This window comes from Macaca mulatta, chromosome 3 (genome assembly GCF_049350105.2).
Source record: "Macaca mulatta isolate MMU2019108-1 chromosome 3, T2T-MMU8v2.0, whole genome shotgun sequence".
Classification (NCBI taxonomy): Eukaryota; Metazoa; Chordata; class Mammalia; order Primates; family Cercopithecidae; genus Macaca; species Macaca mulatta.
Window position 1 is genome coordinate 151,898,087 of NC_133408.1, and position 27,223 is coordinate 151,925,309.

The following is a 27,223-nucleotide window of genomic DNA, read 5'->3' on the forward strand; positions in this document are numbered from 1 at the left end:
TTGGTCAAGGTATACGAGTAGCTGCGCTTCCCTGCTGGAACCTCCAGACAAGCTCTCAAGTCCATTTGTAGGAGAACATAGGGTAGTCAAGCTTCCAAGATTCCAGACACATCCAAATGAGGTGCTGCATGTGGCAGTCTGCCTTTCTTTAAAAAAAAAAAAAAAAGAAAGAAAAAGAAGAATAAGAGTATGTGTAGCATCTGCTAGTGCCTGAGACATAATGTGTACCTGATAAGTATTAGATAAAATGCAAAATTTTATTTGTATTTTTATTACCAAAGGTATATTTGAAATCTTAGTTTTCCACAACTATTGTTTGAGTCTTCTGTTTGTATTCATGCTAATCTAAAAACCTAATTATCATTTGTAAAATGTAGCTTTTGAGAAAATTTCATTCAAGGTTCTACATAATCTAAACTTTTGGAAGATGGTTTAAGTTGGTATAGCCAGCATACCCACAGAGGTAATGATAACTGTTCTCTAGCCTTCATCTTTGTCCTTATGTTCTTCCCGCTGCCTAGCACCAATACTGAATATTTACTGTGTGCCTTCTGTGTATGTTGCCTTATATCGACTCAGCACTACTATTTTTGAATACATTTTGGTGTTGCCTTATCAGGGAGCAGAGATAGGAGGAGAGTTAATTGAGTGATATATGTTGCCAACTGGTAAAATAAACTAATTCCTTACATGCTTTCGTAGGACATACTCTCTGCTCCTCATTATCATTTGTTATTCTTTATTCTCAATTAAAATATATGTGTGTGTATGTCTTCATTCTCGGAGTATTCTGGGAGCTTTGTTATATATGCAACCCAGTTATATGTAGTTAGATCTGTTGATTTTGTTTGAGACACTTCTTAGGGTAGAGATCTTCTAATTCATACTCAACCACTGAAAGAAATATTACATGGGTTATTCTTTCCCAAGGCTTCTATTAGTCAGCTTTTCTTTAATGCAAAATCTTTATTTTTCTTTTTGAGTCCTGGCTGGAGTGCAGTGCCACGACCTCGGCTCAGTACAACCTCCGCCTCCCTGGCTCAAACAATCCTCCCACCTCAGCCTCCCGAGTAGCTGGGACTACAGGCCTGCACCACTACCCCTGGCTAATTTTTTATGTTTTTAAATTTTTGTGGCTTCACCATGTTGCCCAGGCTGGTCTAGAACTCCTGGGCTCAAGTATTCCACCCACCTCGCCCTCCCAAAGTGTTGGGATTACAGGTGTGAGCCATCGTGCCTGGCCATGAAACTATTCTTTTATTCCCTTTTATCATATAAACACAAATTGTCCTTCAGGAATTGCAGACGAATATTATTAACTACCAGTGGTAATTGAATAGTTTAAGATTTTTCTTTCTCCTCTGCCACTGAAGTATGTGAGGAATGTCTGAATCAGAGTTTGTATTCTCCATTGTGCATATGTATCATAGTTAAGTAGCTCTATTTGTACTAATCAATCTGTCTATTTGTATCATTGTTACTAATGTCATTGTCCTATTATCCATACGTGGGCAAGAAAATTGAATTATTTACTAGGTCTTGGGACTTAGGAGTCAGTAATTAAGTGTTGGGATTATTCATGCTTTAAATGCAGATATACAGTAAAATGGATGCTTTAATTAAAAAGAAAAGGATGCATATCTGATATAAGTACTTTCTAAAGCGTATCATTAACATGTATTTGAAATATGGATACCTAGATTTTCCTTGTCAGCTGTCCTTCTAATTAAGTAAAATTTGCACTCTCAGCAAGTAAAAATGTGATTAATTCTAATTGATCAGGCATATATCTGAGTAAACTCTGTTGCTTTTAAATACCTTTGACTATATCCAGTCTTCTTTAGATAATAACCTCCTACTACTTAAGGAAACTAAAAATTCCTCTCCCAAACAATCCAAGTATTGATTGTTATGATCAAAATTAAGTTGGAATCTTCTCAATATCATGTAACTTGTTTCTAATTTTAGAAGACAAGATATAAGGTATAGGGTTGGGAGGAGGGAACATGAGAAGTTCAGTTGGCATGAACACATTCACTCAGAACTCAAGAGGAATTGTTACTTCTGAGTACATAAGTAATAAAAGTGGTAATAAGAGATGGCCTTACCTGGTGGTTTGCAAGAAGTAAGCTATAAGTTTTCATGCTATATTTGTTTATTTATGAAACAAAATAACAATAAAACTTCCTGGGGCAGAAGAAATAAAAACAAAAATAAAAATCTTTCCATTGAGTCCATTTAACATAGTTATTTATACTGAGCTATTTGCTAGCTTTATTCAGTAGATAAAATTGCTCTGGAAAATAAATGTTAACCTCTTATTTCTTACCCTTTTTTATATTAAATTCCACACATTCACTGCTACTTAATTAACAACCATATTTCAAACCTTTTTGCCTATGTCAATAACCATACCAATTGCAGTGGGGCTGGGCAGGCAAGATATTGCAACAGAATTTTTTGTGAGACAATTCCATGAGATGATTTGAAGTTTCTTTGGAAGAAAAAAAGTATTTGCTGATGACCTAGTAATTATTTTTATGGATTTTTAATGAAGTGTGAAATAGTTTGATAACTTATCCAAATAGAGTTCCTACCACATGTTATTTCTTAGTGGCCTTTATATATTGAGTAGCTGCAATTGTAGCTTTCAGTAAACTAGAGAAGTAGGAAGAATACAGAAGAGAAGTACTAAGTGATCTCTTAAATTTGAACAATATGTTCTAGTGAGTGGGAAAAAATGCCACAAGAAGCATGTACTGAAGATCTGCTATCTTTATGCTATCACTCAGTTGATTACAATTTATCTGAATGCCCATACCATCCGAAAGGAAACGTATATATTGACACTTCTTAATTATAAGCTTAAAAACCACTATTATGTGTTTAATGACTAGGATGTTTCTTTACTCAAATTTAGACGTAGGTCAAAATATATGTTGTTGTTGATGTCTGTAGTATACCACAGTAAGATATGATGCCTAATTTTACGTTTAATTTGTATGGTGGTTTATGGTTATATTTTACTTTGTAACAGATTTTTTTTTTCTGATGTTGTTGTCACCCAAGTTTTGGTTAGGAAGAGACCACTCAAATGACAACTTTGTTCCTCTTGTACTAACCTATTACCTGCTTTATCCCATGGAAAACACTTCCTATTTGAGGAGGGCAACTGAGGTTCTGCTAGACAGAATCTCCCCGTGATTTTAAGTCAGTTGATGTCAGTAATTTCTTCCCTTGTGCATATCACCTTGAAGTAAACTCTGATGGAAAATAAGTATGTCATATGATTCTTCTCTTCAGACATTAAAGAGACAGTACTCAAACATAGAAGTTTTTGGAGACTGAGACCCACTGACTATTGGAATCAGGCTCCTGTTACCTCTGTAGAGGAACTTCTCTGCACCCTTTCCTACCCGGTTAAGCAATTCCAAAACAGCCCCAAACAGCTGGTGTCAATTTTCAGCCCTTAGGTAGCAATTTAGGAGCAGTTCAGTCTGAGGGCTGCTGTTAAGTAGTATGCCTTTCGGAAAGGGAAAACATTCTCTTTCTCTTCAGACTTCATTTCTGTACTTCTGGTTCTGCCTTGTCGAAAAGCATTCTATGTGACCTCATTGGTCTTTGAGGGGAAAAAATGCTTCAAGTCTCTATTACAACTTTAATAGTAGGGGCTCTTTCCTGTCCCTGCCTTCCCTTTTCTGCATTTCTTGTAGTATTTGTCCCCACATGACACTAGAGGAGCTGTGTTGTAGAAGACTGAGTTTGGCCTTGGAGTCAGAGAGACAAAGTTCACATCTCAATTCTAACATTTTAATTGACCTTGGGCAAGTAAGGACTCATTAAATAGTAGCTGCTAATAATTGTCATTATTGTCACTATCATCATTCTTCTCTTCTACCACGTTAGCCACCTATATGTGCCCTCTGACACTATTAATATAACTATTTTGTCTTTTTCATCAAATGTTTGCTAAAATGTTATTGTTTTTGTTGTGTGTCTCATTATTTCACTGGGATAAACATAAATTCTTCACTACCTTAGTCTTATTTAAATATGTTACTTTTTCTTATAGTAATAATTGTCATGTATTAAACACCCAGAATTTTGGACAGTGTGCTTTACATGCATTATTCTATTTAATTATCAACAATTTATTTTGCATATGAATAAACTGAGTTTCAGAAAGATTAAATAACTTTAAATTCAGGTTCATACCTTTGAATTCAAAGTCCTTGCTTCTCTATTCACCATTGCCTGCCTCTGGGGTGGTAATTAATACATCAACTATGACACTTTGATCACTGTCTTAATTTAAAAAGCAAAACTGCTTCTAGCATAAGATCTGTGCAGATAAGCAAGGAACAGTATTGACTGTCCATTAAGAAAAAAGAAAGTCATTGGCCAGGCACGGTGTCTCTCACCTGTAATCCCAGCACTTTGGGAGGCCAAGGCGGGCAGATAGCTTGAGCTCAAGAGTTCAAGACTCGCCTGGGCAACGTGACAAAACCCCATCTCTACAAAAAGGAAAATTAGTTGGGTGTCGTGGTGCGTGCCTATAGTCCCAGCTACTGGGGAGGCTGAGGTGGGAGGATGTCTTGATCCCAGGAGGCAGAGGTTGCCGAGAGCTGAGATCACTCTATTACACTCCAGCCTAGGCAATAGAGCCAGATCTTATCTCAAAAAAAAAAAAAAAAAGTCTTTAATAATTCAAAGAGCAGTCTGTTCACGAGGATCCAAGCTCTTACCTGGTCATCTGTTCCACATGGTTTACACAGATACTTTTCTAAGACTGTGAACATTTTCCAAAGTAAAGTAGTCTATGTATTCAAGGAATTATCACTGCCTTTCAACAGGCTGTAGACCCAAAATGGAACCAGTTATATAGGACTGACCACTATTCTCCGTTTTGTCTAGAAGATACCATCCAGATAGTTCTCAATGGAGTGGCAACCAGGACTGACGATCCTCTCCTTGGTGTATTCAAGCAATAGCCATAAGGAACCTCCAGAGGGAACTTGGCCTTCCTGTCTTTTGAAGACAGTTGTCTTAGCACCTGGTTCTGCCATGTATAAATTTGATTAATCGTGAAAATAGATGTCTATATTTCAGTTTCGAAGAATAATCCATCTTCTCTTCCTGGCATCTCTAATACAGGTTATACTGTGTTCCTTCATCCCTGTCACCACTTTGTAATGGAAAATGTGCTGAGGGGGGAATAAGAAAAGGACTAGGATTTTCATTTTTATTCTCTTAAGCCTCCTCTTGTCTTCTCTTTCCCCTTTTTTCCTCTCTACCATGGGGTGGTGGGGAAAGCAACTAGTAAGGAATGGAAAGATAGAGAGACTAGGAGTAGCCATGTAGGAGACTGAGGAGTACAAGGTGTTGAAGCTGGCCCAGGATGGCTAAGGAAATAATGTCCCAGCCTTTTGTAGGTACTTTTTCTCTATTTATCTGCTGTGATGGATCCAATATGCACTTGCCTACTTCTGAGATTCCTAATATGGAAGCCAGTGAGTTAGCCAAAGATTAGGGTACATCATTTATGTATTTGTGGTTTAAGGCTCAATGGGAGCTTAAGATTGCCATTTTAAGATCTCTTAGAATAAAAGTTAGCACTGTTTTATAAGGAAAGCGTTCACCCCTTACCCATCAAAGGTAACAGTACGGTTGTACAGGAGAAGAAAAACTTAAACATGGGATTCTATTTTTATACACTATTCATTGACTTCTTTTTCTTACATATTCTATATTCGTTCAGTGTATTTTTATTTGATGTCAGCTCATGTCATGTTTCTCTCTTTCTCCCAGACCGCTCTGTAGCACAGACTTCTAATACACAAATGCCCTTTCCATAGAGCACCATGGTATTGGAAAATTAATGTTAAGAAAAAAATTAATAACAAAAAGGAGACAAAGTGTTGGGAATTGGGGACTACTTAGAGAACTTTACAGGAATCTTCAAACTCTCTACTTCTTTAAAACATTTACTGTGGACCTATTATATCCAAAACATTCCTAGATGTGCTACGTCAAGCCATTTAAAATGTCCAAATTTCTACTCTTTCCATATTCTTCATCTATTTCAATAAGTCCCATTTCTTTTTTTTTTGTTTTGTTTTGTTTTTGTTGTTTTTTTTTTTTTTTTTTTGGTTCTTTGGTGTAAGTTACTTGTTTTATCCCTCAGTTGTGTGACCTGATAAATTGGGAGCTATAGAGTCAACCTTTCCTTTTCCTTTCTCTCTATGAAAATAACACTCTCTTCCTGGTACCATTCAATAAATGAGACTGTAATTGCCAATATAAATCTTGTTAGATAAATGGAAAGATGAACCACTTGTTAAATCCTGTCATCTTACTCCCTCTTTCATCACATATGTAGGTCTGGGTGTTAGGCTTTGGTTTTTAATTTAGCTGGTGTGCTGCTTCTAACTCTGCTCATTAGATACAAAAATTGTACGTTGGGCTATTTTTCCAAAGTCTAAATTTGCCTCATTTCAGACTCAGTGTGGACATATGGAACTTTTCTATCTTATGTTATATTGATATTGATTTTAGACTGATTTCTTACTGCATTATTCTTCTGACCTCTGTTCTTTGGATATATAAGATAACCACTCAGTTTTCTCTTTATTGCAGAGTGTGTGTCATAGCCTATTTAATCATTATTGCATTTTAAAGACACATAAACTTAGATGCTATTTCAGAAAAATTCATTATCACATAAAAATATTTCATTTTAACTTTCCTATATGTCTGTTTATTGAATTTGGGGATAGTAAAGTTTAGTCGTTTTCATGCCCTTACATGGTAATTCCTTTTTATTAAATCTTTATTTGATACTTCTATAATGCTCCACTGCCTTTGTATTCACAAAAAACTGCTAGAAAAGCTGTTTTAAGTTAACATTTGATTTGATGCGTTGGGATAATTGAATGTGCTTATAGATTCCTGTCATTCTAAAGCAAATAGTGTATTGAATCTTCTCATCATTCCTTATTTTGTATTGTTCTAAGGTACATTTTATATTGGAGGAAAAGGTTCACTGAACAGCCTATCACAGATTTTTGTAGTGTGATAAGAATTAATTCCACAGCTCCATTTGGTAAGTGTACATCCTGGCTACCATCTTTTCCCTACAGTATAAAAATTCAAAGGAATAATCTTACTGTCTTATATTAGAATTGCTTTTACTTTCATGATAGAGAAAATTAAATTGATGTGTTTATTTTGCCTAACTCGAATAAAACTAAAACAGTTCTTTGCCAAAGAGATCCTAATAGACACACACATCTGTAATTTTTACGAAATAAGTCCTTCTGGGAAAAAAATGGTAAATATCTTTTGTCTGATTTGTTTTCCTGATCTCTCAACAGAAGAACAAGAGAATTATTTTTTGTTATGTGACGTTTTACCAGAAGACAGAATTCTTAGAGAAGAGCTTCAGAAGCAGAGACTGGTAAGAATTGTTTTTAAAGAGTGAATAGTGTCTTGAAAATACATATAAATACATATAAAATCATTTTTTTTTCTTCTTTTTTTTTTTACTTTTTGTTATGGAAACTTTCACACAGGTAAAAGAGGAGACAATACAAAAAGGTCTTAAAACAGAAAAAAGTATGCACTTGACTGAAAATTAAAGCATTTTATGTTGAAAATGCAGAGAGAATTTTTGGCTTTGTTTTGCTTCCTGGATTATCTCTAAAATAACAACAGAACTTACACATTTTAGTGTAATTTTAGCTGCCTGACACATGCTAGGGTTCAGTAGTCGTGGAAAAATGCCCTCAGCTAAAATTGAGTTGAATTGATTAACCTTTTTTTCTCCCCTTCACTGGAATGTGCTATGCACTAGCGTTTTTTTAATTTCCCTTTATGAATTAAGCATATGGTTTAATCTACATAGTAGCCTTTCTGGTTTTCAGCCTTAACCATAAGCAAGCTAATTTGAAAACCTCAGCATATTTAACCTTTAAAAAAGATGATAGCACATACAAGCATGAAAATTTTTATTTTATTTTATCTTATTTATTTTATTTATTTATTTATTTTTTTTGAGATGGAGCCTCACTATGTTGCCCAGGCTGAAGTGCAATGGCACGATCTCGGCTCACTGCAAGCTCCGCTTCGTGGGCTCATGCCATTCTTCTGCCTCAGCCTCCCGAGTAACTGGGACTACAGGCATCCGCCACCACGCCCGGCTAATTTTTTGTATCTTCAGTAGAAACGGGGTTTCACCATATTAGCAAGGATGGTCTCGATCTCCTGACCTTGTCATCCGCCCGCCTCGGCCTCCCAAAGTGCTAGGATTACAGGCGTGAGCCACCATGCCCAACCAAAAATTTTTATTTCCATTAGTTCATCAGAAAATAATGTTTTTAATTGTTAATTTTGTTTAAAAGCACATGGGTTCTCATCATTTGTAATTTAATCTCGACTATTACTTGAGGTTGACTTGCTGTTCCTTTAGTGATTTCTCATAAATCTTTCTTGTATCTTTGGGCTTGGCTAAGTATGTTATAAGAGAGAGATGATTTAAATATTTGTGCTATATCCTCAAGAGATCTAGGAGAAAAATAAATACTATTTACCATAGTCATATAATTTAAGAAAGTCCCTGGAAGCGTGTTTTATTTTGTAGACATCCCAAATGATTTTTTATTCCAGTATGGGAAGGTGATACCGATGGATACTGATTTATATGTAAGAAAAGTTATGCTTTTCCTGTACAGCAACAGCAGTAAAGAAACAGGACTTCCTGAGTTTCTCTTCTCTCCTTACAGCAGTGTCTTATGAAATATGTAAAACAAGGGTAAATGTACTATCATGTCTTATGAATGTTATTTGTGTGCACTTATTCATAATTTTCAATTTACATGAATTTTCTCACTGTTGCTAACCGTGGCCTTAAGAATGATCAAAAGCCGTCAAGGATTGATTTATAAGAACTCAAACCCTACTACTTCAGCCATTCTTGTTCTTTAGCATGCAGAATCTTTACCATATGTCTGTAGATGGACTTAGGTCTCTAAAAATACCTACATATACTGCATTTAAGTTACCTTTTTTACTTTACAGTTTGATAAAGCAATACATTTAATAAAAGTGAGCATTATGCCAGCTTACAGAAACAAAATAAGAATAAAAAGGCAATTAATCCATACATGTTCATTGAATTTCTGCTTAAGTTAGATGCCTGTACAAAGAAGTACAAGAGTACAAGGCATACACAAGAGTGTACAGTCTGGAGAAGAAAGATAAATATGTATTCTTACCTTGGTAGTAGAGATAATGATAAAATATCTTGCCGGGCTTATGAAGATTAAGTGACATGTAATACACTTAGAACACTGCCTGGCACACAGAAGGCACTTAACAAATATTAGCCAATAAAAATAATAGTAATAATGCTGTGTCTTAACAATGAGAAGGATTTGGATAGTTAAGAGAGTTGTAGAGAAGGGAAGAAAGATACATATGCATCTAAATGTTCAAGGTGTATTCAGAAAAATCGAGTAAAAGTCTACTCTGGCTTAGGTGGAACATTTTTTATGGGGAGTAGTATAAGATAAATTTGAAGAGGTAAAATGGAGCTAAATTGTGGAAATCCTTCAGTGCCAGAAACTTGACTTTGTAGTAATAAAGACCCATTAATGTACCCTCATTGCCCATCAGTGGCATGAAGAAAAGAGTAAATGTAACTGTGTATAAATCCATTTCAAGCTGTCAAACCCTGAGAAAGATCAGACCAACTTGGGGATTGGAAGTAAGCTAACAATGACTGATGATCAGCCACAAGCCATGCCTTGTATTTGGTTCTTGCTTCATAGCACCCTGTGAGGTGGCTATTAAATGCCATTCTATTTATGAGTAAAATGTGGCAGCTTAAGGAAGCTTAATTTGCCCAGGAACGCATAGTGAATGAGGTGCACAGCTAGAGTTTCAAACCAAATGTTCCAGATACATGCCTTTTAAGCCATGCCATTCCAGCATAGTAATTATTTGGCCCCTCACGTGTCTGGTACTATTATTCTAGGCTCTGGGAATCTCTCTGTCCTGGGTGCTCATGGTCTGACAAGTCTGTGTAGGGAGGGGATTCAGGCTTGGATTGAAGTTTAGGGAAAGCAGAGGCAGTTTACAATAGCCCGCCACTGGAATTCTGATTAGAGGATCAACAAAAAGTAAAAAAAGCTTGCCAAGCAGCAGGAAGACAGGCTGAATTTGCCATCAGCCAGTTCATCACAGTTTTATGCTACATAGCATGGAAGCATGAGGTCAGTGTGGGTGATTCTTCTGTGGGTGTTAGCAATGATTATAGGATCTATCTCTTTTACATAGAAAGAACTTTACAAATCAGTAAGAAGCATGTCCAGAAAGAAGTCTAAATCATTAAATGAAAAAAAAGTAACAGTATACTTTTTCTTATTCTGTCAAGTTAACAGGATTTGAAAATAATAGTACTAAATGGTGGCAAGAATGTTAAGAGACAAGTACTTTTTCAGCTGCTTTTAAGAATGTAAACTGGTATACCATTTCTGAGAGGCGCTTTCTCATCATGCGTTGGAGCTCTTGAAGATGTTTATGCCCTTGGCCCATAGTGTGCAAGAACTCATCCTAGGAAGATTACACAGCCAGAGGGTTTTGAAGTCCCTCACTCTACCACAGCTTGGTGGTGGTTTCCTTATGTTGCTACTACTTATACTTTATCAAACAATTTTTTATCAATGAGAATTTCAGTCTAGTTTCTAAAACATGTAATTTAAACTAATCAAACTGCTTTATGATAATGGATGTATAATGTAGTCAGTGTTTGAGTGACCCCAGCTCAATATTTCAACTTAAGGACCTTGAATTGAGGATCTTGAGAATCTCAACTTGAGGATCTCAGCTCAAGTCCACGAGGAAGAACCCTCAAACTAGAGTATTAGTAGGGCATTTGCTGACTTGATTTGCATTAATGATGATTTTCATATGTATTATTCTTCAATATTTATTCTTTCATGTGGAACTCTAAGTAAAAGGCATATAGTTTAAGTACCTTTGTATGGTTTGCTCTTAATTCAAAATGACTTTGTAACTTCAGGGCAGAAACTGTGTTGTATATGTAAACATCCTTCCTAGTCCTCCCTATACTCCTAAGTTCATATTGTTATTTTTCCCCAAACCTCATTTTAAACAAACAAACAAAACTCTGTTTTCTGTGTGAGTGGCTGGAGGTATATAGAGTTTAAATGATTCACTGAAAGTTACAGTAGCAGATTTTATGCTAGAACCATATTTCTTTTTCCACTTTCTTTGAGATTTCACTGGTTTCTTGACATTTACAAGATTTGTATGTGTTCCCAGTTTTCTTTTTGAAGAGCTTGATTCCTACTTGACACTTCTTTGAACATTTTCATCCATATGCTGAAGGGAACTACAGAATTAGGAAGATTCTCAAGGATTTCAATAGCTTGTACACCTACTTCCCTTTGGCTTCCTTTAAAAATTCTCCCTTGATCTTGGTGCATTATTCTCTTATTTCTCATCAGTCTAGCTTAGTCTCATCCAGTGGTTCTTTTCCCTCTTTTCTCTTAAATATGCGTACGTATGTTTCCCAAGATCTTATCCCCAGTTCAGGGCATGCACATGCGTGTAGCTACCACTGTTATGCCTGTGGCTTAAATGTTAGTGCTGGTGCAGAGCAGGCAGTCAGAGTAAATGTTCATTAATTGAGTTCATCCATAGCTTTCATCCTGGCTCACTTCTGAACCCCAAATCTGTATTTCCTCATATGAAACTTTTCCATTTGGATTTCCAGTCCGCACTTTAATATGCCTAAAAACAGAACTTATTTTTTTCCTCCCCCAAAACTTGCTATTTGCCTGTTCTCCTTTTATTACATAATGACACCACCATTCTCCTGGTCACTCAGTTTGGAAATCTCTAGAAGCATATTTAATTGATTCTTTTTTTCTCACTCCTATAGCTAAGTCATTTGTCAAATCCTACCAGGTCCAGCTGAGTCCCAAGTCCCACATCCATACTCATACTTACCTTGTCTATAGACTCACCTCTTCAGGCAATTGACACTGCCTCCAGAATGTTAATATTAAATGATTATTAAAATTAATATTACTATTAATAGTAGTTGATTGTTATCTATTAATATTAATAAATAACATAAATGACTTCTTTTTTTTCTGACAAGATCTCCCTCTGTCACCCAGGCTGGAGTGCAGTGGCTCACTGCAACCTCTGCTTCCTGGGGTCAAGTGATCCTTTTGTAGCAATGGCATCTCACTGTATTGCCCAGGTTGGTCTCGAACTCCTGGGTTCAAGGGATCCTCCCACCTCAGCCTCCCAAAGTGCTGGAATTACAAGAGCAATCCATTGTGCCTGGCCCTATTCTCTTCTTCAAAAACCTGCACTGTTCTTTATTGTCTTCATGTTCTTAAGGTTTTCTAGGCTCAAACTGCATTTCCAGTGTGTTTTCCCTAAATTGTCCAGTGTCCAATTAATTCATTTATGCAACAAATATTTATCTTGTACCAGATATTTTATAAATACTATTGATATAGCAGTGGATAAAACTCGCAATGGTCCCTGCCCTTGTGAAGTTTACACTGTAGTATAAACATTACTTTTCTCACGTTTGTCAAGTATGTTAGGTACTTTCAGGATTCTACTTCATGAACTAGGAATGGCAACCCCCACCTATGTAGATACATATCCCTCAAGGCATTGCTCAACTGCCACATTTTCCAAAAGTTTCCCGTATGCCACCTGTCAAAATTAATAACCTCTTCTAATTCTATTAACACCCTATTTTATTTGGCTTTTCAATTATAGTTAGTTATTTTAAAATCTGTCTTCCTTACGAAGATGCCCCTTAGCAGTTCAGACTGTTGTATTAGCTTTTGTATCTTCCCTGAGGCTTGCTCTTAAGTATGAACTGAAATTTAATCCTGAAGTATTGGCTTGTATTTCTATAAAGCCATATAGTCAAATATCCCTGATTAACAAGGATACAATATAGCTAAGGCAGACATCTATAATCACTGCATTACACTTTGCACTTCAACATAAAAAAATCCTCAGTTTTTCCTTTGTCTACAGGAGAAAATGTGTGGTATTCATAAGCTCGCAGTAGCAAGATGTAACTTAACTAAATTGGGAAAAAGGGAAAGGTAACTGTATGAAGGTGTTTTTTTAATCACTATTTCAAATGTCAGAGATATTCATGACAACTACACATTTTTATAAAAGTTTTAACGTATATAACAAATTTATCTTCAGGAGAGAAACAGTTTTTTCTGTTTTCAATTCTACTTCATGTGTCTCACCTCTCCCCACAATCAAGCCACAACAAAATGAAATTGCATATCTCCCACTGAGAAGATTGTTCTTCGTCATGCCACTTTTTTAAATATAGATTTTAGAGACTTTCAGTAAAGGATCAAATTACTGTATGCCAACAAACTCAAAGTAAAAAAATCAATTTATATTTATACCTTTCTTGCATAATTCCTATCTTTCAGGCACAATACAAGTTCTAAAACTGCATCTAGAATAACATTTTCTTAAATATAAGATGATATTTCCCATTGAATGTAACTTTGTTATTAACAGTGCAACAGAGATCAGTTTAGCTGCAATGACCATTGAGTAAGTTTAACCTTCAGATTGATGACTGCTTTCTTTGGGAAACAAATGGTAATCACAATCTGAAACAATATTATTTTGAGTGCTAAGGTTTACCACTTTGAGCATCTTCAACAAGGACTTAAAATTTACGTGACATTTTGTATATATACTGGTTGAGTGAGATCAGGCAGGAAATATTACCCCTGTTTAACAGGAAATGCAAGGTCAAGGACAGTAAGAAACATGCACACAACCATCGTTATACACTGTGTGAAACACAAAGGGAAACAACTCAAACTCCTAAATTTCCAACCCCAACCACCATTCTCTTTCTAATTGCACCAGGATACTTTATCACATTTGATCTTTCTTTAAGCAAATGTGACTTTTTTTTTTTTTTTGACAGTGTCACTCTGTCATCCAGGCTGGAGTGCAGTGGCACAATCTTGGCTCACTGCAACCTCCACCTCCCAGGTTCAAGCAATTCTCATGCCTCAGCCTCCCGAGGAGTAGTTGGGATCACAAGTGTGTGCCACCACACCTAGCTAATTTTTATATTTTTGGTAGAGACGGGGTTTTACCATGTTGACCAGGCTGATCTCAAACTCCTGACCTCAGGTGATCCACCCACCTTGGCCTCCCAAAGTGCTGGGATTACAGGTGTGAGCCACTGTGTCCAGCCAAATGTGACATTTTCTAAATTGACATTTGTTAGAATTAATGAAAATGGCTCAACAGGACAAATAAATAATAATATTCTGTTTTCATTGTAAATAATTTTTTAAAGAAAATCTGATTTCCTGTTCTCTTAGTTCAGTAGTAGGTAGGAATTTCTTATTCCCTTGGGCCTAAGCTTCTTATATTTTATTTTAAAACTATACCTGACCTTGGAAATACAGGAAAGTATACAGGAAGTACTTCCTCAGGCTGGTAATACTATACTGAGTCATGCCATGCTGATAGCTTTCTTTTTCCTTTTTCATCTAAAAGATGGGTATTTTGTAATCTCCCATGTCCACCTATTGAATTTTTTGAAGTCCTTCTCTTCCCACCTAAGCTAAATTCTCTTATACCTTTAATACAAATAGGAATTTGGCTTTTCTAGTTTTTTGTGTGTTTAACTCTTGCATTTTCATTTTATCTTGCACGTCTACCTTTTTTCATTGTGATGATATATTCCATGTGAATGATTAAATTCATCTCATTTTTTTATCTCCTAGTTCATTTTTTTTTAGATATTCTGTCCTGTTTTGAAGACACTCTTCAAAAGCTATCTCAGTGAGACTCAAAGTAGGAGAAAAATACTGTATTTCTATGCTGTATAGCAAGCAGATGGCTGTTGTCTTTATCATTGCAGATTCAGAAACGGTGGGAGGTACTGATATCTTTCAAGAAGGTGAAATATTAGTCAGATCAAATCTCATGGATTTGGGGGTGTATATCATCTTCCAGTTAAGAAATTTCTCTCTATCTTTTATGTTTCACTGTCTTATTTCAGTCATTGACATGGATGGCTTTTCCTCATTTGTTTATTAAGATTCTAATGTCACAAGGTTAACTTTCTATCATCTCTCATAAAATGCTGAGAAAGGTGGATTTTATTGATTATTTTTAAAGAAACTGTATTTTGCCATTAATAATTTTTATTTTAGTACAATTATCCCTGCCTTCTACATGCAGAGGTGTGTGTTTAAGTATATTAAGTATTATTTAAGGCCAGGCGCGGTGGCTCACGCCTGTAATCCCAGCACTTTGGGAGGCCGAGGCGGGCGGATCACAAGGTCAGGAGATCGAGACCACGGTGAAACCCCGTCTCTACTAAAAATTACAAAAAATTAGCCAGGCGCGGTTGTGGGCGAGGCAGGAGAATGGCGTGAACCCGGGAGGCGGAGCTTGCAGTGAGCCGAGATCGCGCCACTGCACTCCAGCCTGGGCTGGGCGACAGAGCGAGACTCCGTCTCAAAAAAAAAAAAAAAAAGTATTATTTAATACATGATTTGAGTATATTGCTAACATAAATTCAAATGCTCAAGTGATCAGACTCTGGCAAACAGATCAGTCATTCCGAATGCTATTCAGTGACCCTTTTGACACTTAGAAAAGAATTTTGGGGGTGGGAAAAAGTAGCTTTTTATTTGACCCTTGGTGTGAGGGCTTCCAAAATATTTAACTCAGTTGTAGGCAGACTGCATTCTGAAAGCTGTTGAAGCTATAAATCATTATCTGTGCAAAAAATTTATTCATGTTTCCATTTTACTTTATTAACCAAACTTGTCTTTTAATCCTTAAGTTAGTGGAAATTTACTGAACTTTTTATACTTTTAAATTCCTCATATTGAATGTTACATCAGATAGAATAAAGGATGTGATAGAAAAAAATAATTTCACCATAATACTGAGTGGGATTAAAATGAAAATGCCATCTTACTGTCAGAAAAGATAAGAAATGGCAGACAGAACAAGAGGAGATGGTATTAGGTCTTTAGCCAGCCTCAGTTTGAAACAATTTGAAAACTCTTTCAGTAACTTAGACAGTGTTCACTTATTCACATCATGTAACTAGTAATTAAAATTATCCAATACTTTCAAATTTATTTAGAATAAAAATTCAGACTCTTTACCAAGATCTCAAAGGATCTGGCACATGCCTCTCTGAGCCACTCTCCCACATCTCTGGCACCCACTTTCTCCTGTGCTCACTGTACTCCAGCTACACTGGCTATGTCTGTGTTCCTCAAACACACCAAGCTGTTTCCAGCTTTAAGGCCTTTGCACTTGCTGTTTGCTCTGCTTGGAATGCTTTTCTCTAGAATCTCAGGAGCCGGACGCAGTGACTCATGCCTGTAATTCCAGCACTTTGGGAGGCCAAGGTGAGAGAATCACTTGAACTCAGGAGACCAGCCTGGGCAACAAAGCAATACTCCATTCCTTAAAAATAATAATAATAATAAGCTCATGGCTTTTTTGAAGGGGAAGGGAAGAGTTTTTGGAGAAGACGAGCCTCTGGAATGGTACTACAGGCAAATGAATGCTTTGGAAGTACTTTGGGAAGCTAAAGACATATAGAGTAATTTATATAGCTGAAATGATTTAGGAAAAATTGCCTTCTGTGGAGGATTAATTTTAGCTATCAGCTACAATGTTTTGGAAAGTAGATACTGAAAAGTTATACTGATTGTTTAATTTGTTGGAAGTTCCTTTCTTGGGGGTAGGAAAGATTTAAACCTATTCTGAATTTGAGGTTATGACCAAATAGAAGTCATAGACTACAGTGCGCAATGTAATACTAAACTTTTAATCGGCCTTTAGGAAGTTTTTACTGAATAAAATTTGTTTTAACTGATTGAAGTATCCAAGTCAACTGTTTTCACCAAAAAACAAACCAAAAAACCTTCTTTGCTTTATATTTTGTATGTATTTACTCTGATGGAATATAGGTACTAGATAGTAAAGAAGCATCTCTGGTCCCTTTTTTTTTTTTTTTTTTTTTTTTTTTTTTGTCTTCTGAGATGGAGTCTTGCTCTGTCACCCAGGCTGGAGTGCAGTGGCACAATCTCGGCTCACTGCAAGCTCTGCCTCCTGGGTTCACGCCATTCTCCTGCCTCAGCCTGGTCCCTCTTTTTAATTACTGATGACTGATATACCACTCTCCATGCCTTGATGTCAGTCCTCAAAGGAATGCCTGTCCAGTGTCTGCAGTACTTGTACTAACAGACTCTGAGTGCTCACACTCTACAAGAGAAGAGGCTCATCAGCATTCTGTATGTATTAGGGACCTCTGCCATTTGACCTGCAGTCTGGGTCCTGGTATCGTAAACAAGTCACTTCAAAAGAAAGCTAGTACTTTGTGATACCTTTGTAACAATAGGACAGACCTTTTTCTGCATCTGATTAATGAGAATTTTAACTTTTATTACTTTCAAGTTTCCATTTTGTTGACTACTGTTTATTTTCTATCCTGAACTTTAATTAATGGCTGAAAATTTTAATCCTGAATTCTAAACTGTTTTAGAACTGCTTGCTCTTTAAGATTTTCTCTCTTCTGATATTTCTGCATGTTCATGTGTGGTTTTTTGTTTTGTTTTTTGTTTTGTTTTGTTTTGAGATGGAGTCTCACTCTTGCCTGGGCTGGAGTGCAGTGACGTGATTGCGGCTCACTGCAGCCTCCGCCTTCCGAGTTCAAGTGATTCTCCTGCCTTAACCTCCTGAGTAACAGGGGTTACAGGCATGCACCACCACATCCAGCTAATTTTTATATTTTTAGTAGAGATAGGGTTTCACCATGTTGGCCAGGCTGGTCTTGAACTCCTGACCTCAGGTGATCTGCCTGCCTCAGCCTCCCAAAGTGCTGGGATTATAGGCGTGAGCCACCACCCCCAGCCAATGTTCATGTTTTTTTCCCTTTTCTAGAGAGGCTCTTTTATAATCCCAGCATGTAAGCAAAAAGGGAATGCACTCTAGATCTTTACTGGTCCCTAGACAAAGGAGCACAATGACCAAGGGGTGGTACTGTAGGTCTCCTCATCTACCTTCTTTTCCAGCCACCTTTCTATCAGGTTGTTTCCAGACCTGACCTACCCTGTCTTTTAAAAGAAAAGACCTTCATTTTCATAAATTTTAAGTATTTTGAATATTTAATTTTTTAATATTTAAATGTTTTAACACCAAATAAATGCCTTTAACTTTTTTTTTGAATGATCTAAGGAAAGTGCATTGCAGAACTTGCTTGACAGACTGCAGGTTAGGTTCTCTCAGGCCTGTCCTTACATCCAGCTCTTATACCCCAGAACGCTAATACACATTCAGATGCCGTCGAGAAGAAAAACTCAGGAATAATTATATTATTTCTCAACATTTTTTACCTCATCCCCAGCAGTAGCCAACATCTACTTTGCAGTGCAGGATTTGGGTCCTTCTCCCAGCAGCTTATAGCCTTTGCTTTGTGTGCTAAAGAATGGTCCCCAGAAGCAAGCTGAGGTGTGTGCCTGTTCACCATCAAAGGGCTTTTGTTCATGTCTCTTTGCCCTATTCCTAGTCTTTCTCCTGAGAACTTGGAGGAAGCCCATGGAGGGAGTCGGACCCCTTGTGTCTAGGACTCCCAGGGATTTTGCCTTTAAGAATTATTTAAAATACAAGCTTTTGTCTTCCTACTTCCCTTTTCTTCCCATGCTCTGCCAAAGGTGAAAGAAGTAGTTCATGTGTTCATGTCTCTCTTCAGAGAGGCTCTCTGTTAGAAGTCAGTTTGTCTAGTTGCCTTGTGACTTCAGCTCTTCAGACTGAAAATAAGTTATGAGTTTATTTATTTATTTATTTATTTTTTTGGGGGGGGACAGTCTCACTCTGTCGCCAGGCCGGAGTGCAGTGGCGTGATCTCGGCTCACTGCAACCTCCGCCTCCTGGGTTCAAGGGATGCTTCTGCCTCAGTCTACCGAGTACCTGGGATTATAGGCGCGCACCACCACGCCTGGCTAATTCTTTTGTATTTTTAATAGAGATGGGGTTTCACCATGTTGGCCAGGCTGGTCTCCAACTCCTGACCTCAAGTGATCCACCCGCCTCAGCCTCCCAATTGAATTTTTTTGATTATTCAGCTTTTTCTCATTAATAGGATGTTCTCTTGTATCTATTTCCTAAGCAGAAATTGAACTCCTCTTCCCCCTGCTTGATTTTAATTAGTATCTTAGTGGTTAAGCGCTGAGGTAGATGCTTTCTTTTTCCTTTTATAGAGTTCTAAAAGATAAATACATACGTATGTATGTATTTAGTATGTATACATATGTCCAAATAGATATATATGTATTTGTCTACTAAATGAGGTATAGCTTCAAGAGACTATTGACCCTGTCAGCTAGTTGTCATAAATTCTAAAACCTGTTAATATGGCTTGGTATTTAATCTTGGTGTTGACTTACCTATCAATTATTGTATCAATAAATTGCTATATTTGGTTATCTTCATATCCATTTTGCCAGAAGTTTGTCTTTGGAGTATATGCCAGAAAATTATGTCACTCACTGCCAGATGTTCTTTGGATAGTTTTCTGATACCCACCCAATAAGGGCTAGGCATCTGGTAACACTTAACTTAAAATTTAATCTGTTAAAAATTGTGACTATGGCTGGATGTGGTGGCTCACTCTTGTAATCCGAGCACTTTGGGAGGTGAGGCGGGCGGATCACTTGAGGCCAGGAGTTCGAGACCAGCCTGACCAACATAGCAAAACCACTTCTCTACTAAAAAAATTAAAAAATTAGCCAGGTGTCATGGCACATGCCTGTAATCCCAGATACTTGGGAGACTGAAGCACGAGAACCACTTGAACCCAGAACATGGAGGCTGCAGTGAGTCGAGATCGCGCCACTGTACTCCAGCCTGGACAACAGAGCAAGACTGTGTCTTTAAAAAAAATTGAAAAATTATGATCATGATATGTATGAGGCACAACTTTGGAAGCCAATAGTTGGTGTTAGGAGGGTGGATGAGAATTAGTGGACTGTGGTCTAGTGTGTGGCTGTTCTCTTCAGTGATTTTTGAGTAACAATTAAATGACTCTTCATGCAAGTTCTAGTCTGTGCTTAGGATGTAGAAGAGGAAAGATGTTTTCTCTCACTCACCTCTAGTTTCATGGCTGAGACCTGTAAAACAAAAGACAGATTAACAAAGAAAAGCATACAAATGTATTTAGTATGTTTTACTTGACTAAATTTCATAAGGAAATGAAGACCCAAAGAAATGGAAATCTGTGCATTTTTATGCTAAATTTGATGAAGAAGTGGTTCGTTGTGGGGAAGTATGATTAGACAAGGGGGATATGATCTGGTAAGAAACTGGAGAGGACCTAGCAAAACCTATTTGTTCAGATTCTTCTCTTTATCCTTGTGTCTTCAGAGATAAGGATGTTCCTTTCCCTCAGGTATAAGAGAGGGTACCTTTTGAATGAAGGCTTTATGATCTACTTTAGGGGGAAAGGGGAAGGAGGAGGTAAAAGTGAGCTTCCTGCTTCTTCTATTCCAAGGTGCCATATTTTGGGGTGGCATGTTCTGAACCCCATCACTGACTATGCAGTTTTTATAAGAGTCAACCCAAATATCTCCTCCTGATGATCTCCTGAAGCCTGTGCCTCTGTATCCATGTGAGAGTCTATGAAAGCAACATTCCAGATACTGACTGGAAGAAAGACAGATTCAAGATTATAACCAACCAATACTTACAAAAACTGTGCTCAGGGATGATTGAGGAAGACTGGAGACTGATATTAATTATGAAATTTCTCTATATAGTCTTAAACAGTCAGGAGACAACAAGTATCTGTACTGCATCATGACAACCCATACCCCACCCTCTGTACTGTTTTCACTGAGTTTGAGGGTGTGCTTTGTAATGAGAGTTAGCTTTTTTTAGGCTTCATACTGGAAACAGCCCTATGTTGTTTTTTCTATTAATCCTGAGTATATTGTCCATGATACATATACTTATTATGTACCCACAATGACTCTGACACCAGTTACCTAGACAGGCCAGACTTCACAAGTTAAGGGCACAGCCCTCCACAGACTATCCTCACTTCAAACACCAGCCACAAATTGGGGGTTTCTCAGGATACTTTTACTTCTGACCATCTGGCTATAAATTCAGAGATCCCCACTACTCTCTCAGGTTCAGTAGTTTGCTATAATGACTCACAGAACTCAGAAAAGCACTATACTTGTGATTACAGTTCAGTCATAGCAATATGATACAAATCAGAACAAGTCAAACAGAGAAACGCATAGGGTGAGATCTGGGAGATTCCCAGATACAAAGCTGCCATCATTCCTAGGAAAGCATTGTCCTCCTGGCACATCAGTATGTAACAATACCCAGAGTCCCAACCAAGAAAGTTTATTGGAGCTTTGGTGTCCAGAGTTTTTATTGTGGCTTCATTGAGTAGGTGTAATTGATTAAATCATTGGTCACATGGTTGAGCTAGATCTCCAGCTCCCGCCTCTTTCCAGGAGATGAGGCTGATCTTATGTGGCTCAGAGCCCAACCCACTAATCACATGGTTGGTCTTTCTGGCATGGCCAGTTCCCATCCTGAGTTATGTCATTTATATAAACTATCAGGTGTGGTCAAAGGGCCCACCATGAATAACACAGACCCTCCAGTCACTCAGGAAATTCTAAGGATTAATAAGTTACCTCTTAGGAACAGACAACAAAGGCCATCCAAATTCTCCACACAAACCCTTTATCTGGTGTGTTTCCCTTGTCTGCCAAAGCTGAGAGCCACATTAGGACCTACCTTTAGGTTAGGTTTGAGTGTGTGTGTATATGTGTGTGTGTGTGTGTGTGTATATTTTATTTTTTGTTTGCAATTTAGCTGACCACCCTATTTTTTTCTTTCTTCTTTTATTCCCATTTCTATGCTACATTGTTCTGTAGCAGCCTGAAACATTTATTAAAACGAAGTGGAGGTGTAAGTGAAATAATCCCAGATACCTCAGAGTTAATCCATTATTCTTAAAATAAAAAGCAGGAGAAATAGGAAATTCTGCTGCCTTGCCATGGAGCCTTTGGGCCACTGCTATAGTTTTCATGGGGGGATTTGTTGTGTTCTGTATTGGAGGGGTGCCACTGGACTCCTAGGCTGAGAATGTCTAGCTGGTTCTGCCATGCTGCTGCCTTTAAGCTGGTTTGGGAAGGAACCTGAGGAGTGTGCCTTTTTCTCTCATAGCCACTCATATATCCACTTAGCCAAGAAACTATTGTAAATCAATTACTTGTCAGTATCCATAAAATGTTTTTGATAGCCATAGCTGATAACATCAGTCTTGGTTTTACTTCCGTGTGTTAATGCAGGTTATTTCCATTGGATTTGTCACTTTAAGCATCAGTTTTTTACTTTGCTGTGTATAAATTCTTACCTAAATAAACATTTTTTAAATTGCTCTTTCATAGATTGACTGGATTTTATAATTTTCAACCTAACTCTCATTTTCATTTTCTACCTACATGTCAATCCCCTATGACTATGTTGAGTGCCATCTGCTATATCTGCTGTTTTATTAATGTTTTCTCTGCTTTTAGCTTATGAATAAAGATGAAAGACTAGGCATTGACCCCTTTGCTGTCACACTTGACATTTTACACTAATTAGAAAAACATATATAGCTTGTTATTTTGACTCTTTGCTTAGCACATAAGTTGATCTTATATTCTTACTACTATGGTTTTATCTAAGCATATTTGTAATGAAAATTTTATCTGATTTTTATCAGCTTCTTTGAGAGGCTCAAACATATAACGTCTGCACCATGCTCTTCATCTCCCTTTTCCTAGTATATAGCCCAGAATAAACCTAAATGAATAAAACCTGATATATAGCCCAGCATGAATTTTTTTTTTAGAAAACATAAAACCACAAAGTAGATGGGCACATCTTCGATTTGCACATCTTTGTGGTGCTTTTTTTTTTTTTTTTTTTTTTTTGAGACGGAGTCTCGCTCTGCCGCCCAGGCTGGAGTGCAGTGGCCGGATCTCAGCTCACTGCAAGCTCCGCCTCCCGGGTTCACGCCATTCTCCTGCCTCAGCCTCCCGAGTAGTTGGGACTACAGGCGCCCGCCACCTCGCCCGGCTAGTTTTTTGTATTTTTAGTAGAGACGGGGTTTCACCGGGTTAGCCAGGATGGTCTCGATCCCCTGACTTCGTGATCCGCCCGTCTCGGCCACCCAAAGTGCTGGGATTACAGGCTGTGGTGCTTTTTATGGAGTGTCTCCTGATTTTTTTTAATTCATAAGTGACTTCAAACATATGCCACAGCTAATTCTGATGCTAAGCTTTATGAAGGAAAGAAAAAGTAAGGGAAAGAAAAAAAAAGAGGGAGAAAAGGAGGAAGGGAAGAAGGAGAGAAGGAAATAGGAAAAAAAAAAACTTTTCTTCATTGCGCAAGTAGCTTCTACTCAGTTTTTTGCCTGATCAGTAGTTGTCAGTGTTTACCACAGAAGAACGATGCACAGAATTTAAAACTGTCTTGTTTTCTCACATCCTAGTAAGGTAACAGCAATAGGATTAAAGGTGCTAGGGCATAGTGATAATGTGACTGTCTTCTACCTAGACTCCTTTTAACCACTCGAAGTTTTGAAGAAATAGAAGCCATGGGAAACACAGCAACTCCATTTGACGGTTATTGTGCACCCTGTCTATAATGCACAGGGGAGATTACAAAGATGAATAAGAGACTTCTGCCTTCAGTGAGCTTATTATCTGGTAGAATACATTTTGAGTTGATTACATAGAGATAATAACATTAACAAGGTTTTCCTATGAGTCGTTCATATACTTTGGAAGACTATTAGTTTGGAAAAAAAAAAATTCTATGCATCAGAGCCTGAGTCCTAGGCAGATGGATTATTTTGTAATTTAAGATTTAGAGGTAGAGTACCTAAAAACCAAATGAAATGTGTGAACCTAGGGTGGTCTTGAGTAGAGGTTAGGGAGAAACATTAAAAGACATTCTTGGGGTAACTGAAGAAATCTAAATATTATCTGGATACTTCCAACTATTTTAAAATTACTATTGATTTTCTTACTTGTGATGATAATGGTTTTGTGGTTATACATAGGCGAATGTCCTTACTCTTAGGAGAGGCAGGCTGAAGTATTTAAGAGTAAAGTATCGTCGTATCTGCAACTTATTTTCAAATAGCGCAGCCAAAACAAAGTATATAACATACAAATGTACGTGTGCATGTGAAGAGAGAGAAAGAAACAGGCAAAATGTTCAGAGTTACTGAATGTAAATATTGAGTATAGGAATGTTAATTGTACTGTTCATTTGACTTTTCTGTGTTGGTGAAATTTTTCATAATAAAAAATTTTTTAAAATAGAAGAGTAGCAAAGTTTAGGGATAGCTACCTGTCTTATTTAGCTTCCTGGTGTACTAATTCATTTAGAATGGCATGACATAGCTATGTCAGCAAAGCCAATTTCAACAAATAAAGGAGAGCTTTCTTCTCCTTAATTTATTGAATTGATTACAATGCAATAATGAGAACTGTTCCAGACATAATAGTTGCATGTTTAAAAAACTTTTTATTTTCATATTTTATGTGTAAGTGAAAAATGGTCAAAAGTATATATAATATCTTCGGTGTTATTTTAAGAAATTTATAAGGCAAAAGCACTTTGTAGACTAAACTTTATTAGAGTGGAAATGAGGAAAACCTTGATATCATTATTTCAATTCTTAATATTTTTTTAAAAATAAAACAAAAGTAATTGTGTTCTATACCAATGTACTTCATTTTCCTTAGCTGTTGGGCTTTATAATTATCACTCCAGTTCATTTCCCTATGACTTGCATCTTCTATTTTGCTCAAAATGTCATGTTAGTAACAAACGGTATTTGTGCCCTTAAAAAGTATGTTTTTAATTTTTTTTTTTTTTTTTTTTTTTTTTTTTCAGGCAGGGCCCAGGCCTCTTGCCCAGGCTGGAGTGCAGTGGTATGATCACAGCTCACTGAAGCCTCAAGCTTCTGGGCTCAAGCGATCGTCCCACCTCAGCCTCCTGGATAGCTGGACTACAGGCAGGCACCACCATGTCTGGCCAATTGTTTTATTTTTAGTGAAGATGGGGGTCTCTCTATGTTGCCCAGGCTGTGTTTATAGTATTAAAAGTAAAAATGATTTTTTAAAAGTAAAAACCTATCCCCAAGTCCCTAGTCCTATAGCAAGTAAAATTCTATGTATCTCTGTATATATTTTGTAAAAATTGTCTGTTGTAAGTTTAAAAGAAAACTTTAGGATTTTTAAAAATCATAATCAATGGTAAATTTCTTGGAATAGTTTACATATGTAGTAGACCATTCTCTGTTTAAACAAATTATCAACTTACTGTTGCTGTGGGAAGCTCTTCATTTCACTTTATAAAACTGAATAGTAAGTGCCAACCATATGTCAGTAAGGGATAATCAAGTGGGTTATAAACCCCTTTCCTTTGAGAAAGTCATTTTGATTTTCAGTAGAGCACATACATTTGTAGTGTGTATGTTGTTGCACCTCGGGTATAAATGTAGTCATCATGTATTTATTGAGAATCTACTGTACGAAATTGTGTGCGTATGGCATAGAGGAGCTCATTTTCTATGAGTAGAGATGGTTGGGACACAGTTTTCCTGAAGACCAAGCAATGTAGATGCCAACTGAATGCTCTAAAACTGTGGTAAAAAATGGAAGTATCATTTCTAATACAAAAACGGTCTGGGAAAGTCACTTTAATGGTTTGTAGAATGTTTCACAGGCAATTTAGAGATGAACTGAAACTGAGTCCTAGAGAAGTGGTATGCACAAGGCCACATCAAGAGCTACTTCAACACAAAAACGGACAAGACTACAGAACTCCTAAGTGTCAGGCCGTTGTTCTTTCCATTCACCACAAAGATACAGCATTTGAACTGACCCTTGAATAGGCAAAGATGGGCAAAAGAGGGAACGATTACTCCAGGCCATTGAGTGGCTTCAGAAATCATAGTAGGTAGTTGAGAACTGCTACTGAGAGTAATACACAAGTAAATAATGACATGTGTTCTTGCTTTTCCCTATAATGTAGGGTTGCATGGGGAAGAAATGTGAGAGAAGACTTTTAAAAACCTAGGTTAGAGGCCAGGCACAGAGGCTCCCACCTATAAAGCCCAGCACTTTGGGAGACTGAGGGAGGAGGATCACTTGACCATAGGAGTTCGACGCTAGCCTGGGCAAGATGGAGAAACCCTGTCTCTACAAAAAAAATACAGAAAGTTAACCGGTCATAGTTGTGTGCACCTGTAGTCCCAGCTACTCGGGATGCTGAGGTGGGAAGATCACTTGAGCCCAGGAAGTCCAGACTGCAGTGAGCCATGATCGTGCCACTGCACTCCAGCCTTGATGACAGAGCGAGACCCTGTCTCAAAAAACAAAAACAAAAAAACCTAGGTTGGAATCAGGTACAGAGTATTGTGAATGCCATGCTAAATATTGTGGATTTTATTCAATAGAAAAACAAGGCTCCGTTAAGGTGTTACTAAAGACTTTATTGATTACCAGTTTTAGTTTTATTTCCAGATAGTGTCATTACATATTTGCAGACTAATTTTTTAAAGATCCATTTACGGTCAATTTTGTCTTCCATCCCTCTAGGCATGCATTGTGTAAACATACTTTTAAAATATATATACAGGGAAAGTCTTTCCTATAAATCCATCCATGTGGTATCTGATAAGCTCAGTAGATCCAAATTATAGAGAGCTCGATAATAAGAGACAAACCCTACCAGATGAAAATAACTCCCCTGAAGCTTATCTGAGGAAGATATTGGAAGCTACTTTTTCTTAGGTACCAAACACATTTGAGTTAATTTTATTGTTAGAATTTGATTATCTGTTTTTCCTTAGCTGAGTTTTGGGAGTCCCTGAGTCCCTATAGTTTTGTTCTAGGTCAAAAGGAAGAACAGAAGGTCTAAACAGGATAGTTAATGGCGAGGAGGTATAGATGGGGGAGCCAGTTGGTGGGTATAGAAGTAGACCCACTAACAGGGATGAAAAAGCTTCAGTGAATAAAGGGAGACAAACGTAGATGGCCATAAA

At 37.2% G+C, this 27,223-nt stretch overlaps 1 protein-coding gene across 2 annotated transcripts in view; it reads left to right on the forward strand.

Moving 5' to 3' along the window:
* The window catches only part of ZNF277 (zinc finger protein 277), a 144,195-nt gene that overhangs the window by 88,270 nt on the left and 28,702 nt on the right, over positions 1-27,223 (forward strand). For both annotated transcript variants that reach the window (XM_001099338.5, XM_015134763.3), the window contains exons 3-4: positions 7,014-7,102; positions 7,374-7,456. In XM_001099338.5, the coding sequence (XP_001099338.3) occupies positions 7,014-7,102; positions 7,374-7,456 (172 nt within the window). The remainder of the gene's footprint in view (positions 1-7,013; positions 7,103-7,373; positions 7,457-27,223) is intronic.